This window comes from Monodon monoceros, unplaced genomic scaffold, assembly GCF_005190385.1.
Source record: "Monodon monoceros isolate NGI ecotype Baffin Bay Population unplaced genomic scaffold, NGI_Narwhal_1 Super_Scaffold_3, whole genome shotgun sequence".
In the NCBI taxonomy this organism is placed as follows: Eukaryota; Metazoa; Chordata; class Mammalia; order Artiodactyla; family Monodontidae; genus Monodon; species Monodon monoceros.
The window spans coordinates 94,743,477-94,763,194 of NW_021703780.1; the positions used below are offsets into that span (position 1 = coordinate 94,743,477).

Genomic DNA, 19,718 nt, shown 5'->3' on the forward strand with positions numbered 1-19,718 from the left:
GAGCAATTCAGTCTTAATTAAGACGACCTACCAAAAGCATTTGCAACCTGAAACCCACAGGTAACTCAATAAACTCATTTGATTCAACTCTGTATCAAATACACTTTCTACAGATCTGCAACTAAGCCTCAAATTGATTTCACTGTTTCTCTCCTCTTCTAAAAGAGGGACTCGTGAAGATAAATCTATCCAAAAGACTGCTAAAGAAAATAAGAAAGATATATCATCACAAAACTACCAAAGTAACTCATTCATAAAATTAAGCTTTTTTTTAAGCAAGATAACCTGAAACTAAAGCTTAGCGCACCCCCACCCCCACTCAAAAGAAGTTCTCAACATAGAAGCTATTCACTCAGATTCAAAGCATGCTACAGTGCAAAGGGCTTCAAATTGAGCATGGGATGAATGTGGGTTTAATTTCCAGTCCTGCTTTTTACTAGCTATGTGGGCAATTTATCTAAGCCAAATAATAAGTCAATAGTAAAAGTAATATTTCCAGCTATGTATGGACTCAAAAAGTATTCCTCCATATACCCTTTTTTTCCCCGAGAGACTTGCCTGGAAAAATGTATTCCACCAAAACAAGGAAAAAGAAGAGGCAGATTTGGATCCTGAAACAGGTGAACTGACACAGGAGGGAGGAGAGAATACCCAGAAGGCTGGTGAAAGGAAATTCCAGGGTAGCTATGAAGGAGGCCCAAAGCACGGTCACAGTAGCCTGGAAAAGGGCTGGGGGCTGCTTCAGGTAAGATGCTCTGGAGAAAATAGTGAGTTGATAAATAATCTATGAGTTTCAATGTAAATAGGAAGTCACTGACATTTCTCATGGAAAGTTTACAGATAAATTAATATCAGATAAATAGAAAACTAAAATTAATATCAGATAAATAGAAAACTAAGCAAATAAAATTACTAATTATAGAGAAAACAGAATGTTTTCCTAAAAGGAATTACAACTGTAAGGGCAGAAAAATAATCCCGCTTCTAACCTTCTCAGTTCTTAGCTGGGGCTTTATAACAAAAGACAAATTTACATGAGAAAAACAAACAGATTTTTTTAACATGTATACCTCATGTATATATGGAAGATACCCAGAGAAAAATAAGTAACTCTAAGCCACTTGGAGGTGACTTAGAACACTGGCTTAAATACCATCTTCAGCTAGATTAAAAAAAAAAAAAAAAAAAGAAAGGTGTGTGGGAGGCCAGTTATGGGGAGATGGCCAGGAAAAACACAGTAAACAAGAGTGAAGTCTGCTATGCTGATTTAAGTCAGAGCCTTCTCCGTCAACAGGAAAGACTAACTTACTTCTAGGGATAGAGAGGGGAGGAGGGACAGACACCTTTGTAATTGTGTCCTACACTTAGGCAAATGGGGGAAGGCAGAGAGCTTTCCTTTCTGCTGCTTCTCAATTGCCTTCTGCTCAAAGCAACATGTCATGGTGGCATATTCTTGGGTGGTGGCATACTCCGACACACTTCATAACCATAGTATTGTATGTTGCCTGGTTCAAACTGTATACAATGTCTCTAACTAATACTGACCTTATAAAAAATTATGACAATATTCAGAAATTGGGAGGGAGGAGAAGGTAAGAGTCAGGATGTACAAAAGAGCTAAATTTTCATTTTTCAAATTAGGACTTCAATCAATTGTTAACATGGAAAACTGAAACACTTCAAGAAATAGCAGAAAGAATAATCTTTTATAAACATGAAGGTAATTACTAAAACAAAAGCCAAAAGATTTGACAGTTGTTAATTCTAGGAAATGAAGACGGAGACAAGGATGTGGCGAGGAGTCAGTTTTTAATAAGCCTTAGAGAAATGTGCTTAAAAACCACATACATGGGCTTCCCTGGTGGCGCAGTGGTTGAGAATCCGCCTGCCAATGCAGGAGACACGGGTTCGAGCCCTGGTCCGGGAAGATCTCACAAGCCACGGAGCAACTAAGCCCGTGCACCACAACTACTGAGCCTGCACTCTAGAGCCCGCGAGCCACAACTACTGAGCCCGTGTGCCACAACTACTGAAGCCCACGTGCCTACAGCCCGTGCTCCACAACAAGAGAAGCCACCAAAATGAGAAGGCCGTGCACCGCAACGAAGAGTAGCCCCTGCTCTCTGCAACTAGAGAAAGCCTGCGCGCAGCAACAAAGACCCCACACAGCCAAAAAGTAAATTAAAAAAATTAAAAACTCACGTACATTAAAACATTAATTAAAAGGTTTAAAAAACAGAAGAACCATCAATGGTATATTTAGATCCTGATACTAAATCAAACTGCAACTACACTATAATGTTAATAATAAGTGCTTGAGCTTTAGGAAGTGCCCAAAAGGTTTAAAAAAAAAAAGTATATACCAAGGTTTATTTTAGAGCTAAATGAATTAATTTAGTATGTTGACCTATTTAGTAAAATTAAAGTTTTTAAAGATATTTAAATGGTGGGCAATAGATATTTGTATATTTTCTTGCCTATATCTAACCCACGTTTTCTTTAGTGTAGCATAATTGTTAGATACCACCCTTTAGTGATTTAAATTATTTTTGTTCCATGCAAATTTTCTGGTTTCCTTGTTGTTACAGGCTTTAGCTTTGCCACTTCAGTGATCATCTGATATTCTCTAGCTCCTGTATCAAGAAAAATTACTTTGGCTTCCCAAAGGTTGATCAAAGAGGATCGATCACATCTGTCTATCTTTAGAGCACCAGCGCTGTAACTTTTGTGGTTCAGCCTCTGGTCCGTGAATCCTCCAGCCTCCTTTCCCTACTCCGAGAAGGCTCGGGCCATCACAACTACATCTAGTGCCTGTGTACTTCATCCTCCCGCCCCACACAGATCACAGCTGTATCTGCCGCTTCAAAGCTTAAGAAGTGAAAAAAGAAAACACAATTCTTTTGGCACAACTAAGGCGTATCGTGTGTGGAATATTCTTTCAGCAAATATTAACTATCTACTGTTTGCCAGGCACTTAAATTTAAACTTAAACTAAAAACCAACCAACCAGCCAAAGAATAAGCAGCTATCTAATTGACAAAACAGTAATGTGCTAGCACTGAGAAAGATACATATAAAGGTCATTTAAGGAAAATGAAGCGATAAAGTTGGGAAGCTGGTAATAATGAATAAAATGAAAACCATCTTCAGCATAAATATGCAAGCTACAGAGTGCTGAAATTCTTTACATAAATACTGTCACTGGCCTGAGGACAGGATGGCCAGTCAGGAATGTTTCCATTTTAATCCCATTTTCTTCTCACAGAGATGCTTTGAGAGCAACTAATTAATATTTGCAAAGTGCTTAGTGATAAGCTCAAAGTAGAATGTTAGTCACAAATCAAAGAGCACACACAGTTACAAAAAAAGGTCACTGTCTTGAGTAAACACTCAACCAAAATTCAGTCTCTTAAGTAATATTAACAAGAAAGTTTGTATTAAACATTAATATAAAAATACTTAAGATGAAAAACTGTAACCCAAGTTCTTTGTAAACAAAGAAAACATCACATAACTTACGATAGTTACTGTGAATTTCATCTATTTCCTTTTCTGTTTGGTCCTTTGTAAAAACCATTATCTAAAAAATCCAAAAATTCTTAATTAAAAATTACCAAAAATGACAAAAAATAGAAATTAGTATTATAAACTTTAAAATCTCAAATGGGGATGTTTAAAATAGAGGAAAATAATCTCTCATGTCTGTTTTATATAGACTTAGGAAGATTAACTCCTGTTTACTTCTCTTGAATATTGTAATTAACATACATTTTACTCATTACTTTTTTTCATCGTAGAAAATGCAACACTGATTCCATTAGAATTTATGAAGTATTAAGACAACAATCAATTAAGTTGCCTACTTTCAATATTTAATTTTCCACATTCATTACTACAATAGGTAACATAAAACTACAAGACTAAAGCGACATTTAGCAGATCATTAACAAGGCAGATCTTCTTGTTTGTCTTCTACCTTTTCCAGCCTAACTTTTCCAAGTCTACACAAAGGTATACAGAGAAAATGCAATAATACAAGACTTCACGTGTGAAATTTCTAATTCACTTTTTAAAATTTTAGACTTAAAAGATCTGAAATGTACTTACACGATTCATTATAGTCTCCATCTTATAGTTAGCACACAGGTAATAGTAAAGTCAATGAAAATCTCATTTTTTTCTACTATCTGATTATAAACTTACTTCCCTAAGGTTGTTGCTTTCCTTACAAACACATTACCGATGGTCTAGAAAAAAAGTCTACTTGGGAGAGCCCAAAACACTTCCTCCAGTGTCAAAGGACACAATGGCTATTTTCTTCTTTGGTATCCTTTCCTCAAGTTTTGGACCATCAAGCTAGAGGAAGGCAACAGTGAAGAAATTTAGGTCTCTGATTCCCTCAGTAAGCTCAATAGATGCTCAATCCTCATCAACTCTTAAAATTACTTAATTTCACCATCAGTATAACCATAGAATTGCAGAATGCCAGAGCTAAAAGGGGATCTTAGAGATGATATAGTTAACCCCCTGAGTTTTACAGATGAAGATCTTAAGGGCCACAGAGGTTAAATGTTAAAGAACTTATTAAATGCAACCACCAGAAAAAGGACCAATACCAAGGTTACCTGATGTACGGGCACATGCTTTTTTCCATAAAACTGTAATTCATCAATAAACTCTACTTTGGATTGATCTTGTGCCAGAAGACTTCTAAATATGATAAAAATGCTAAAATGAGCTGCAAGTAAATCATAATACATTAAATGGAAATGTGTTCTAGTACATTTCCCACTGAACAGATTTAACACTGGTTTGCTTTAATTTGTAGGGTATTCGACTTTTCCTTCCTTCATTTCTACCGAGATACTGAAAAAGACCACCAACATACGCTTTCGTTGAGTTTACTAGCTTCAAGACGCATCCTAGTCTTCTCCACATTTTCAATTTCTTGAACTATTTCAGCAGCTGTTAAAATAAGGGCATATAGCCAATATTAATTACATGGTGTTGCTCAATGTACCCTGGTTATATAAACTCTTAACACTGAAGCTGGACGATGGGTATACATGAACTCCCTGTCCTGTCTTTGTAATTTTTCTGTAAGTCTAAAGTCATTTCAAAATAAAAGGGTTAAAAAAAAAATCACACAGAGTTAAAACACTTAACTTTTACACATGCAATTACAGTTTAAAATATAACTGGAAGAGTACAGCAAAGTCATTTTGCTCTTTCCTTTGAGGATACAGGTATAAACAAGAGTTCCAATGGAATATGAAAATTAATGTTAGAGTGAATTCTATTCTTAGGGAATATCCACTGAAACTCCAATGTACAAAATGTTACAACAGTCTACTTTGCAAGGAAAGACAAAGGTCTACGAATACTGGGGGTAGATGGCCTTGACTCCAGAATTTTTGTCAGTAGGTGTATTTACCAATCACATACATCAAAGAGATCTGAAATACACTCCATCTCATATATAAATACCTTTGAATGCAAATAGCATGAAATTTGCCAATGCTATCCTTCTGCCTAATAGGCCAACATATTAAGACTAAAATACACATATAGTATAGGGGGAAAAAACTACAATCCCTTACACACATTTATACATAAAAAGATACTATATCTAGAATTTGCTTCAAAATAATCCATGAAGGGATGTAAATGACAGACAACAGGCGATTAGGCATGAGTTGACAACTGTTTGAGTCAGGTAACAGGTAAATAGGGGAAATCACCATATTCTTCACCGTAAGAATTGAAATTCTATAGAACTTATAAATAATCTCTATTAAAAAGTTTTTTACAAAACTGACAGTCCTCGAGAGGATCATTTAAGAATGCAATTACCTCATTTCAAAGTTTGTTTTTCAAGCACTGAGAGGTACCTCTTGCCTCCCTAATATCATAAGACCAGTAGAAACAATGTAAACAATCTCTCCCTCTGTGAATCACAGTATAACAGGAAAGCAAAGGGACCACTTGCATTCTACCCAGTCCACTAACCCAAGTATCACTCAAGTTAGAGAACATCTGGCATACTCTCTTCTAAGGTATTAAGGAAACTGTACTAGGATTAGATGCAATTTAGGGGCTTAAATCTTTCGGGGAGGCTTCTGATTCTGTTTGCGATGTAAAGAGCTGGATATAGTGTCATTTTCACCCTAACAATGAGAAAAGGCTGGATAACCTATAAAACTGTAACTTTACTCGAATCCAACAGAACTAACGTCACAGGGAAACCAACTAGCCTGAAATCTAAGGAAAGTCATGTGCCTTAGAGAAGAGAGGGGTCACGAGTACTGGTTGACATAAGAAAACAAGGATTATCCTACCGCTGGGTAAGAAGGTTTCAGATAAACTTTTTTTTTTTGGCCGCACAGCAAGGCATGCGAGATCTTAGTTCCCAGACCAGGGATCGAACCCGCGCTCCCTGCAGTGGAAGCGCATAGTCTTAACCACTGGACCGCCAGGAAAGTCCCTCAGATAAACTTTTTGATGAATTGCAAAAGGCCAAGGGTGAACCACCATGAAAATATAAAAATCCTGGGAATCTTAGACACAAGGGGACTCACACCTATTCCAAGGTTTTCTATAGACCTTACTGGATACCCTCAAGAACTACTGGGGGAAGGATGAGAAATCAGAAAAAGTATCCCTCCGGATACAGGCTTGGGAAAGAACAGCCCCCAGTGCAGGAAGGACATGAAGCCCCATCAGATCTTTAACCCTAGGAAACAAAAGCATTAAGCCACTGAGGGAAGGTCAGCAAAACTGAAGTCCCCAGAGCACAGGTAAACAGAGAAAAAGTAAACAAACAAAACCCTCTACTCCGGCAGAGGGGTCAGGAAACTGCCCTGGGCCCAGACCACCAGAGGACCCTTGCCACCTGGGGAGGCAAAGAACCACTGAGAGAGACCCACCTGTGAGACCCAGAATCAAGGGCCTGCCTAAGACAGAGGCTAAGCTAGAATAACAGAGAACAACCCTCATGTTCCCTACCACGGAGCCAGGACACTCCAAGTGACAGGTAACTGTCATCAGCCACTGGGAGAGAAGTGAGCGTGGAAAGACTCCTCAAGGCACAGGTTCACAGGGAAAACCTAAGTGCGAGTGATACAGGTACATTTTAAAAACAAACAAACAAGCTTCTGGTAGCTCAGGCACCGACCTAAAAAGCACAAGGGATATGAAAGTGGTGGTCAACCGAGGACAACCACAGCAACAACAAAATCCAAACCAATCAACCACACACAGTGAAGTCCTAGCAGAAGAGGAGACAAGTCCATTTTTTAGTCATTCATACTATTTACTTCAGCATTTAGAGTCTCACGTATTAAGTCTGGTTTTCAACCAAAATTTACAAGATACATGAACAAGCAGGCAAACAAACAACAATAACAAAACCAAACTCAGATATCAGTTGCCCAGATGTTACAACTACCAGACATGGAATTTAAAATAACTACGATTAATATGCTACATCTAGTGGAAAAGATGAATAACATGCAGGAACAGATGGGGCATTTCACGAGAGAGATGAAATCATCAAGAAAAATAAAACAGAAGTGTTAGAAATAAAAAAACGTTAGCAGAGATAACTTGACCCAGCTAAGGAAAGAATAGGTGAACTTAAAAATGGGATCGATGGTATTACCCAAACAGAAATAGAGAAAAAGGGGGAAAAAAAACCACAAAAAAACCAGAATAGAGCAACTAAGAGCTGTGAGACAATATCAAAAGCCCTAACATACACGTAATAGAAATCCCAGAAGAAGAAAAAAGGGAGAGAAAATATTTGAAGATCTAATGGCCAGAATTTACTAAATATAATGAAAGATGTCAAACCACAAATGCAAGAAGCTTGAAGAATATCAAGCAGAATAAATAACAAAACAAAAACGCAATAATATACCTACACATAGACACACAAAGAAAATCTTGAAGCCAGTGAGAAAAAGGGGTATATACCACTCCAATAAAAGTCATGTATTACATCACACTGCTCATCAAAAACTAGTCAATCCAGAAGACAACAGAATGAAGAATTTAAAGTGTTGGGGAAAAAACCTACCAACCCAGAATTCTATATCAAGGGCAATATTTTTCAAAAGTGAAAGAGAAATGAAGACTTTCTGAGACAAACAAAAACTGACAGAAGATATTATTAGCAGATCTGTACCAAAAAAAGTGTTAAAGGAATTTCTTCAAGCAAAAGAAATTTAAAACCAGAAATTCATCTCTGTAAGAAGAAACAAAGTGTTAGAAATGGTAAAAATGAAGGTAAATATGAAATATACTTTTCTTATTTTTAACTACTATAAAAGATAATTGTCTGTTTAAAGGAAAAACAATAGCAATGCATTGTGTTAACAGCATGACAACAACAGCACAAAGAATTAGGGACTGGGAGTAAACTGTTGTATAAGGTTCTTATACTACAAGCAAAGCAGTTTGTTATCTGAAGGTAGACTGTGACTAATTAAAGGTGTATACTGTAAACCCTAAGGCAAACACTAAAATTTTGAAAAAGAGGTACAATAATAAGTCAATAGTAGAAATGAAATATAATTTTTAAAATACTCAATTAATCCAAGATATTTAAAAAAAAATGCTAGAAGGAACAAAAAGCAGATGGAACAAACAAAACAACTAGCAAGATGTTAAGTCAAAAGCCAACTACATCAAATGTAAATGGTCTAAAGGCACTAATAAGAGACAGAGAATGCAGACTGGATTAAAAAAGAAAAACCAAACAATATACTGTCAACAAATAACCCATTTTAAATAAAAGACATAGATTCAAAATAGGTTCAAAACAAAGAACAGAAAGCGATGTATCCTGTAAATACCAATGAAAAGAAATCTGAAATAGCTATATTAATATGAGGCGCAAGAGACTCCAGAGCAATGAATGTTATCAGGGACAAAGAGGGAAATTACAGAAAGCGGTCAAGTCACCAAGAAGACTTAACAATCCTAATGTGTTTGCACCTAAAACAGAAATCAAAAATACATGCATGAACAAGCACTTCTGTTTCCAAACAAGATGGCCTAGACTCATGTCTCTTCTCATTTCTCATAATCTTACCTGCAAAGTATAACTACAAACCCTGGATATAACAGACAAGGTTAAGAGAATTCTGAAAAGTGGAAGGAGGAAAATGGACTGGCTAAGGACCTCAGAATTTGAGGAACAACTCTGTGGTACGTTCCCCGGGTTTTCTTTTTATCTTCACAATATCCCACACTTGTCTCTGGTGAAGCCTGCAATCCAGAACCACCAACACTCACAGAAGAAAGAAAAAAAAAGTCTCAAGAAAAACCTATTTTAAGCAAAGGTCAGTGAAAGGGAGAGATCAGAAACCTTTCTGACAATATCGGACCTACTCCCTACTCCAGCTAAACACTGCTGATGCTCCCAGCCTGCCACACAAACTTCCCCCCACACTTAGTTAATTTAAAGGTCTGTAAAATTAAAACACAGGTACTATATTTAGTGAAAAAACTCTGCATATAATCTGCAGTTCACACCCATGTTGTTCAAGGGTCAACTGTATATCTCTTTAAAGCAGTTTACATGATATATCTGTTATTAATTTCTCATACTTAGAAGAGGAAACTAAATAACAACAATAAAAATTGGAAACAAAGGGCTTCCCTGGTGGCACAGTGGTTAAGAATCTGCCTGCCAATGCAGGGGACACGGATTCGAGCCCTGGCCCAGGAAGATCTCATATGCTATGGAGCAACTGAGCCCGCGAGCCACAACTACTGAAGCCCGTGCGCCTAGAGCCCATGCTCTGCAACAAGAGAAGCCACTGCAATGAGAAGCCCGCGCACTGTAACGAAGAGTAGCCCCCACTCACCACAACTAGAGAAAGCCCGCACACAGCAATGAAAACCCAACACAGCCAAAAATAAAAACAAATAAATAAATTTATTTTTTTAATTGGAAACAAAGTGAAACAAATGAACTGTCACTGTATTACTTCAAATAACATAACCACAATAAAGGGAAAAAATAACTTATGAACACAGTAAATGACTATGTACCCTTAGTGCAGGTGATGGGGGAGGGGAGAGGGGAGACTGGGTAGAGAGAACTAAAAAAAAACCTGGAATTCTTTCTCTGGTTGCAGAGAGGTGTAGTAGTACAGATGAAGCAATTCTGAAACGATTTTAGATATATTACAGAACTGAACAAATTAGTAAACGTGCTGATGCTACTAAGAGGGAAGATTCTCCCTGTCGAAAAAGGGAAATACAAATATGAAATAGAGAAAGGTAAAGAAGACCCCTGTGGGGCTGGATTGAAAGTAAAGGTATTGGTATGTTCTCATGATTTCTAATATGTATAAGTGGATTTACATGCATACATATACATGTAGTATACAGGCATATATGCATGTGTATGTATACACATATCCATGTATGCATATGTATATGTGTGTATATATTCCTGAGCTCCACCTGCTGAAAGAGTCTAGAAGCAAAGGTACCAGGTAGCAATGAGCATAGCTGGTAGCCTTATCTTGTTTTCCCCCCAAAAGAACCAAAGCTTCTCAGGGAAATGGCTGATTCCAGGGCTGGGACAGGGAATCACTACCTTGTTATGCTAGAAATAAGGAAATGGTAAAAAATAATAATGATAATAATGAATCTATGGCATGAGGACCAAGGATCAGCATGGAGAAGCTCCCACTGGCCAAATCTAGAAACATAAACACCAAAATAATTAAGGATGGAAATAAGCTATAAATCTGTGAACCCATATTGATAATAGACAAATTAAATACAAGAAAGGAAGGCTCCTGTTTTCAGAACCATGGCAGGTGTCAACTGGCAAATGTGGAAGGAAGGCTAAAATTAGAAAATCAACATTGTGCAACTACACAGAAAAGACTAGTTCAGGTAAAAATTACCAAAGAATGCTATATACTGGCGTGAGATTTTAATGAGGTATAGAATATTTAGATCGTATGAAAGTGTCTCTCTGGATATTTCTTACTAGGAATAATGAGGAAACTACACAGTGAAGAAATCGACAAGGTGATCAAACCTGCCATCACAAATGAAGGGCACAAAGATGTCAAATACCTCCAGAGGTGATATTCTGAGAAGGACAAAACATCACTTATATAGTATTCTGGACACGAATATGCACAACCTGAACATAATTATAAGGAAACATAGGACAAAGCCAAAATGAGGAATATTCTATTTGGGGAAAAAACCCAACAACAACAAAGACTGTATTCTTTTCAAATGCCAATGTCAATGTCATAGAAGACAAAGAAAGGCTGAGGAATTGTTCCAGACTGAAAGAGACTGAGAGGATATTACAACTAAATTTAATAATGTGATCCAAAACTGGATCATGTAATGGAGGGGGAAAAAAAATCCATAAAGGCCATTATGGGGTCAACTGCTGAAACTGGAATAGAGATGATAGATTAAAGAACTATTTAACAAAGATGAATTTACTAAAGTTGATAACTGTACTGCAGCAATAAAAGAGAATATCTCTTTTCTTAGGAAATACACAATAAAGTATTCAGGAGACAAGATTATACGCCTTATTCTCAGATAGTTTAAGAAAAATATATGTGTATATAAAGATGTACACACACACAAACACATATACATTAATAAAGAGAGAGAAACAGTAATTCATAAACCAAATGGGGGAAAATGTTAACAGGTGAATCTGTGTAAAGGGTACATGTGTTATGATAATGTTTCAACCTTCCCATAAGTTCAAAATTATTTCCAAATAAAGGTTTTTTTTTAAAGAATGCAAAGCTAAGACTTTTTCAGAGAAATAAAAGTGGAAAGAACTTGTCTCAACACATGTGCACTACAAGAAACATTAAATGAAGATTTCCAGACCAAAAGAAAATGACATCAGACGGAAACCTGGATCTAAGCAAAGAAATAAGGAATACTATAAATGGTGAATGTGTAGGCACATAGAGACTTTCCTTTTCAATTTTTAAAATTTCTTTAAAGGAAAATTGACAGTTTAAAGCAAAAATGGTAACAAAGTATTATGAGGTTTATAACACATAGAAGAAAAATCTATGACAATAAAACCAAGGATGGGAAGGATAAGGTCCTTATGTTAAACACGTAGTACAATAATATCTGAAGGTAGACTGTGATAAGTTTAAGATGCACGTGGTAAACTCTAGAACAACTGCTAAAAGAAATTAAACAGAGGTACAGCTAATAAGCCAACAGTGGAGATAGAATAGAGAACTAAAATATAATCTAAAAGAAAGCAAGAAAAGAAAAAAAAACAAAGAATGGACAGGACAAAGAGAAAATAAAGAGCAAGATGGTAGACTTAAACCCAACCAAATAGTTTAAATGAAAAAGTTTTAAAGTCTACAATTTAATGGTATATCTTGTCAAATTAAGTTTAAAAATCAAATCCAAACCACATACTGCTTACCAAAAGACACAGTTTAAATATAATGACACAGTATGTTTAAAGAAAAAAGTGAAATAAGATTATTATTTATGGAATATTACCAGAGACTAAAACAAATATGTCATAATAATGAATAGGTTAATTCATCAAGACATAGCAATACTAAATGCACATACACCTCATTACTGAGATTCAAAATGTAAAGAAAACAGAGCATACTGAAAGGAAAAATAAAAAATCCACAAATACCCTTGGAAATTTCAATAATCCTCTCAGTACTGACAGAATCAGTAAACATAGCATAAGTAAGGATGTAGAATACTTGAACATACTACCTAGCAACTTTACATAACTAACACTACAGATCATTGAACCAAAAAACCCAAAATTTTCAAGTGCTTAAGGAACACTCACCAAGGAAGACCTAATGCTGAGTTATAAAACAAGTCTCAATAAAGGTAAAAGGTCCGAAATCATACAGAACTGCTTCAATGGAATCAAATTAGAAATGATTTAAAAAAAAGATATCTGGGAAATACTCAAATATTTGGAAATTGAAAACACTTCCAAATAACCCATGGGTAAAAGAAGAGATCACAACAAAAATTAGAAAATATTTTAACTGAATGAAAAGGAAAATACCAGAGAAATGAAAGCACATGGCTACATAAAAATCTATAAGCCCATGTTTATAGTAGCTTTATCCAGAATAGCCAAAAATTGGAGACAAGCCCAGTTGCCTATTAATAGTCATTTAGTCATCATTTCAGCCAAAATCTAGAACACTTCCTTCACCCCCAGAAATTCTTCTGCCCCACTGCAGTAAACTCCCTCCCTCTTACCCTCAGGCCCTGGGACATACTGATCTCTTCTATGTCCCTATAGTTTTGCCTTTTCTAAAATGCTAAATAAATGGAGTTTTAAAATTATACAGTGTGTTGTCTTTTGTATCTGGCTTCTTTCACTTAGCACAATGCTTTTGAGATTTATCCATGTTGTTGCATTTATCAGTAGTTCATTTTTATTGCTAAGCAGTGTTCCACTGTATGGCTGTACCACGATTTGTATACCCATTCACATATAAATAGACAATCTCAATAAACAACAAAGCTGGAGGAACTACATTACCAGACAGCAAGATCTATTACAAATTACTCATAAACTAATTAAGACAGTGCACTACTGGCACAAGGATAAATAAATGACCCAATGGAACAAAACAATGTCCAGACCCACACATATACGGTTAGCTGATTCTCAACCAAGCTGTACCAACAATTCAATGTGTAAAGGATGGTTTTTCAATAAATGGTGTGACATCAATCAGCTATCCATATGGAAACAACAAAAGAATCTCGCCCCTTAACCTCTCAACGTATGCTAAAACCAATTCCAGATAAACTGTAGATTGAAATGTAGAAGCAAAAAGAATAATGCTCTTAGAAGAAAACATGATCTTGCGATAGGCAAAGACAAAAAAGTACTAACCAATGGGAAAATGCAACGAATTGGATATAAAATTTTAAACTTCTACCTCTCAAATGAAGCCATTAAGAGAGGGAAAAGATGAAATTAAAGGAGAAACATATATACACCCAGCAAGATGTGTATCCAGAAAAATTCACGTACCCCCACAAGTAAATCAGGAAACAACAGATCCACAGCACAGAAAAATCGGGCACAAGACTTAAATGGGTATTTCACCAAAGAGAATATCCAGGTGGCCAATAACAATATAAAAATACGCTGAACACTACAAGCCATTAGGGAAACAAAAATTAAAACCATAATGAGACACTACTGTGGACCCACCAGAATGGCCAAAACGGAAAATTGACAATATTGATGTTGTTAAGGATGTGGAAAAACTGGAATCTCGTACCCTCCTGATGAGAGCATACATTGGCACTGAGTTTTTGCCTGCACCCATGAAAGCTGAACATCTGCCAAAACATAATTTGGGGGATACGTATACGTATCCCCCAAACATGTGTGCCTACGAGCACCAAGAGACCTGCAAAAGGTTACTCATAGCAGCATTATTCTTAAAAGCCAAAGAGTGGAAAAATCCAAATGTCCATCAGCCACCGAATGGACAGTGTAATATATTTATATAATAGAATATGCTACAGCAACAAAAAAATTTTAAAAATCACACTGTACACAAAACTATGGATAAACCTTATAAACATAATCTTGTAAAAAAATGAAATCAGACTGAGAAGAATGCATAAGCTACTTATTATTTCATTTATATAAAGATAAAATATAGGCAAAAATAGGCAAATGAATATATGGTTTGAGAAGTCAAGAAGGTGGTCATCTGTGAGAATGAAGGTAGTAGTGATTGGGAGGGGGCTTCTGTGATGCTGGTAGTGATCTGAGTAGTGGTTTCAAAGGCACTTTCCCTTTGCTTTGTGATAATTCACTGAACAATATATTTACAATTTGTGTAAGTTCCTATTTGCATATTATACTTTAGTTTTTTTTTAATTAGGTAATTCCATCCATATGCTAATAACTGAAAGAACTCCAAAATTTGTGTGTGGTTAAATGGAAAGAACAAACTATTAAGCAGTATGTATGTAAAATTAACATTTTTATAACAATAATGATCAAGGATATATTTTTGTGTATAACAATCTTAATAATCTAATAGTAACATTTATTCAATGCTGACTACTTGCTAAGGTATTATGCTAGGACTTTACATGCATTGTATCATTTATTCTGCTCAAAAACACTATGAAGTAGGTAGTATTATAACTCTTACTTTATGGGTGAGAAAACCGAGGTCAGATATAATAAGTAATTTGCCCAGAGTCAACCCAGTCATAAAGTTGCAAAACTAGGATTATAGGCCACGCTCTCTAGATCAACCTTCATATTCATGAGAAGCTGGCAGCAGTGGTTGCCTCTGAGAAGGGAAGGGGGACGGAGAGACGGGCTGAGAGAAAGGCTGGCTTATCACAGGACACTCTAGGTACCTTCGGAAGGAGTACATTTGCATACCTTACCTATTATCAAAAATGTATTAAAAATTTTTTCTGTGCTTTATAACCACTAAGCCACACAAAACTGCTTTATCCAGAGGATAAACACAACTCATTGTTTAATTACTTTACCTGATTTAGGATGCAAAGCATCACACTGGGCATTGTACATGTGTACAAATTCTTGGTGCCTTTTAATGAGCTGTTGTTTATTTCCTTGAACAGATAATCCATGCTGTTTTAGCTTTTTCTTTAAATCTCTATCTGAGAGCAAGTTATATACAGTTTTAGGCAGTGGTTTCCTCTTGTGAACAGAGCTGAAAAGGGAGAAAAGAGATCACTGAGGTTTACTGTGAATTATCCAGTGCTTTTCATGTAAAACAGTAATTTACCTTCTGACTCAATACCAAGGCGACTGGAAGAACAGCAGAACCATTAAGACAAAAACAGGAAAGAGAAGAAGGATTAAATTTACAAATAAAGTTGACAGTATTTTTCTGACAGTGATGCATCTAAAGTGGCAGTGGGACATTCCGATAGAGGGGTCTAGGTGGCAGCCAAAACTTAGACAAAGTTAGTTTAGGTCTCAGAGAGAGGCCTGGCCTAAAGACGCAGACCTGGGACTCATACAGAAGGCTTGTGGACTAAATGCTATGAGAAATTAGGGTCATTCTTACGTGAACTTATTCACTACCTCTTTAAAGCATGCTTTTCCTAAAATTTGCCCATGGTTTCCACACAAATCTCTATAAAACCAGCTATCTCAGGTGATTAGAGTACAAATGCTATCGCGGGTCAGGCTATGGATTTAAGAATATCATCATATACAGCTTCTTTAAAAAAATTTCTGATGCATAGCCAAAAATGCCCGCTTAGGCCCAAGGCAATCACTTTGCAAAAGCACTAGATGAAATAAAAGAAGACTTGTTGGGATGGTTAGCTTTACCCAACTCATTACACCAATGGAAAAAGAATTCAGACAGTTGATGGGTAGGTAGTATTTATGGGATCATCTTCAAAAGAACACAACTGAAAACAACAGCAAGAAACACAGCACTGTTTTTTTTTTTTCCTCCAACTTCAATTAATTATATTAACAAATATATAAGGCATTAAGAAGTGTCCTGGCAAAATCCCCACCTGGCTCTTCACTGTATTTACATAACGAATACAATGATAAGCACTAAGCTACAATTTTAAATATGACAAAGCTCTATCGAATGACTTTCTTATACTCCCTCTAAACACCAATTAAGAAACATTATTTCTTTAAATAGAATATGTAGAAGTCAAGCTACCTAAGGGTATCAATGACTTGAGACAATTATTTAAACAGGAACCCAGAGTGAATTTTAATCTATTTAATCTGATTATACCTGGTTCTCTAAGTACATCACCTGGCTCAACACTATAGCAATAAGGTGCTTAATAAACATGTATTCAAGGTAGTCACTACAACTGCAATCATCTTTAGATGAAATATCAAAACTTCAGGTAAGAATTAATAGGAACTTGAAAGTAATAGGTTTATCCAGAAAAACAAGATTTTACAAAAGACTTGCATATAACTAGCTGGCACAAGGCCATGCTGCTCAAACTTGAGTGCATCTCAGAACCACCTGGAGAGCTTGTTTAAAATGCAGTTCTCAGTCGCATGGCCACACCACCCACCAATTCTGACTCAGCTCTTTAAGTGGAAACCTAAAATCTCTATTAACAAGGTTTCACGTGGAAATCTAATGCAAATGGTCCAGAGACCACACTGAGAGGGAGAGAGTACAGTTGAATACAGACTGAAAACAACCAAACATTCCTCTATTACCCAACAGTACCATTCCCTGGCTAGGTTATTTCTTTTATGCTCTATCAATATGGTCTAAAAGCCAGAAATAACTATATAACTGCAGAAAGACCTGTAAACCCTCAACAGATTACATTTTTCTGAAAATTACTCTTATAATGACAGACAGCCTATTGGACTCTACAACACGGATAAGATTACGGCTAAATAAAATCACAGAAGGTAGCAAGAGCTGAAAAACCTTTTGTAGGAGTTTATACAAGAACACTGTGAGGGATAATTCAGTAAGTCTGTACCTAAAACATTTTTTAATTTTATTAGGATAGATGATAAAACTTACAACCGTGAATTTCTAATGGAAAACTCTACTGTTCACTGGCATTTACAATGAAAAGCACCAGCAGAAATCAACAATTTCTGTCATGAATTTTAAAATACGAAGCCTGATAAATGTTTCCCAAAACACGAAAATGCTACTTTACCTTTCTTCCATGATTTGGTGAAACAGTAATGCATTTAAGGGTCCTAAGAATCTGAGGACCTCAAAAGGAAGAGTATTCTTTGAATCAACTCTGATATGAATCTACACGGAATGGGTTAAGGGCTGTATCCAAATTAAAGAAGTGGCCTGTTGGGGTGCTGTGGAGAAAATTTTTTAAATGTCAGAGATTCTTTTATGTGACCAGACCCCAGGACCGAGGATGTAACTAAAGAGAAAGGTGGTTCAACGTCTCCCTAAGTGTATCTTCACAAACACTAGCTTTGCAAGATGAGTTATAAGGACAAAAAGGTTTTAAGATCAAATAAATTTAGGAATTACTGGATTAAACAAAATCCAACAATTATGTTTGACGAAGGAATTCTCAGAGGCTTCAATACACTAACTTACACAGTGACTCTTTCCCTAAGAGAGAGAGAAAGAGGGAGTGAATGCAGTGCTTCTAAATTGCGCTACAGAGTAATCGGCAGGATTATAGTATTCCACAGAGCCTGTTTGGAACCACTACTGGAATTTGAACTTAATTACACACAGAGGACTACGTCTTTGGATAAACTGACAGAGCTAAGAGTGTTAGAAGAAATACAATGGATGCATCTAGAGAAAGAGCAGTCCAAGCAAGATTATCAGTGCTGATTCCTTACTCTTCAAGGAGAAAATGCCCAGCTTCTATATTCCCAACTCGCTCTTCAGGAAAAAACATTTCTAAAGAGAAAGGCAGGTCATTAGATTCTCACGGCTTATGAGAAATAATCCTCGTGATGATCCAGCTTTATTCCAAATTTCGACTAACTAGGCAACCTAAAATTCTAAATTTTATTCTCGTCAACAAACGTGCCCACTAGGAGTGAGTACTGGGCACGCAGGACCGCACAGGCATCTGTCGCAGGGACCTGTGGAGGGATCTTGGGGCCTCAAGGCCACTGTGGATACGAGGCAGGGACACAGAGGGAGGTCAGAGAGAGGAGCACAGTCCCCAAGCCCTCCACCTCCACTTTAATGGAATAGGGCCAATTTTCTCTGTTTTATATGTTATGGTTCACTGTGCGTTTTCACTTGAAGAAAAGGTCCTGCTCAGGGAAAGAAGTTAACTATCAAGCTAAGAACACGACAGTAAGGACTGGCAACTGGTGCCCCCTGCTGTAAACTAATAAGGCATCACTGTGCCTTATATGTTAACTTTTGTAAATTATAACAGCCAGAGTTTGTCCCTCGGAACCTGCATTCACTCTAGACTTACTCATAAAATCTAGTGACACCATTTTAGCTTTACTCACAAAAGAACAATAAAATAGTCCTGTCTTAGCGGCACGGCTTCTGGCACTCTTCCAAGTTCTTCCAAACAGACCAAACCTAAGAGCTAATCATTCTGTTCATTCCCACCTCCCGGATACGATTAATTTCTTCAGTTTCCGCCGTCTCCTTTCCAGATCTCGGAATTATCACCTATTCTCTCCCTCTTCCATCCTGTTTCAGAGGAAGGGTTCCTTCTGCATGTCAAGGATAACTTCATTACTGGACTTTTGATCTCCTGTTCTTTATATCACCTGCTCTCTCCCTGGAGATAGCAGGAGGCTAAAGGCTTATATAATTTTGCTATTTTAAAAAATAAAATCTTCCCTGATCTTGCTCCTTAATCCTTCCCCAAACTACCATCTCATCTCTCCTCTTCCCTTTATCACCAGACTCATCTAATTTGCGGCTTCTGCTTCCTTATTATCTTCATTATCACTGATTCTTTAACACCCTACAGGTTAACTTTGACTACAATTTGATTCCTAACTTACAACTTACATGTGTAACAACAGTGGCCTAGTTTAATAAACTATTAATAAACTATTGTGACTTTGATGTATAAGGCGAGGCAGAATAGTGTGAGTTTAGGTGCAGATACTGGGTCGACAACTGAGTTATCTCACCTGGGTAGCTGGCCGGGACACACACACACACACACACACACACACACACACTCTACATTTCAAACAC

At 36.6% G+C, this 19,718-nt stretch overlaps 1 protein-coding gene across 4 annotated transcripts in view; it reads right to left on the minus strand.

The window, feature by feature from the left end:
* RAD18 (RAD18 E3 ubiquitin protein ligase) overlaps positions 1 to 19,718 on the minus strand; it is a 116,793-nt gene that overhangs the window by 49,120 nt on the left and 47,955 nt on the right. For 3 of the 4 annotated variants that reach the window (XM_029244090.1, XM_029244089.1, XM_029244093.1), the window contains exons 7-9: positions 15,565 to 15,749; positions 4,889 to 4,965; positions 3,520 to 3,580 (exon numbers count right to left, since the gene is read on the minus strand). In XM_029244090.1, the coding sequence (XP_029099923.1) occupies positions 3,520 to 3,580; positions 4,889 to 4,965; positions 15,565 to 15,749 (323 nt within the window). The remainder of the gene's footprint in view (positions 1 to 3,519; positions 3,581 to 4,888; positions 4,966 to 15,564; positions 15,750 to 19,718) is intronic. The other variant, XM_029244092.1, reaches the window with a different exon arrangement.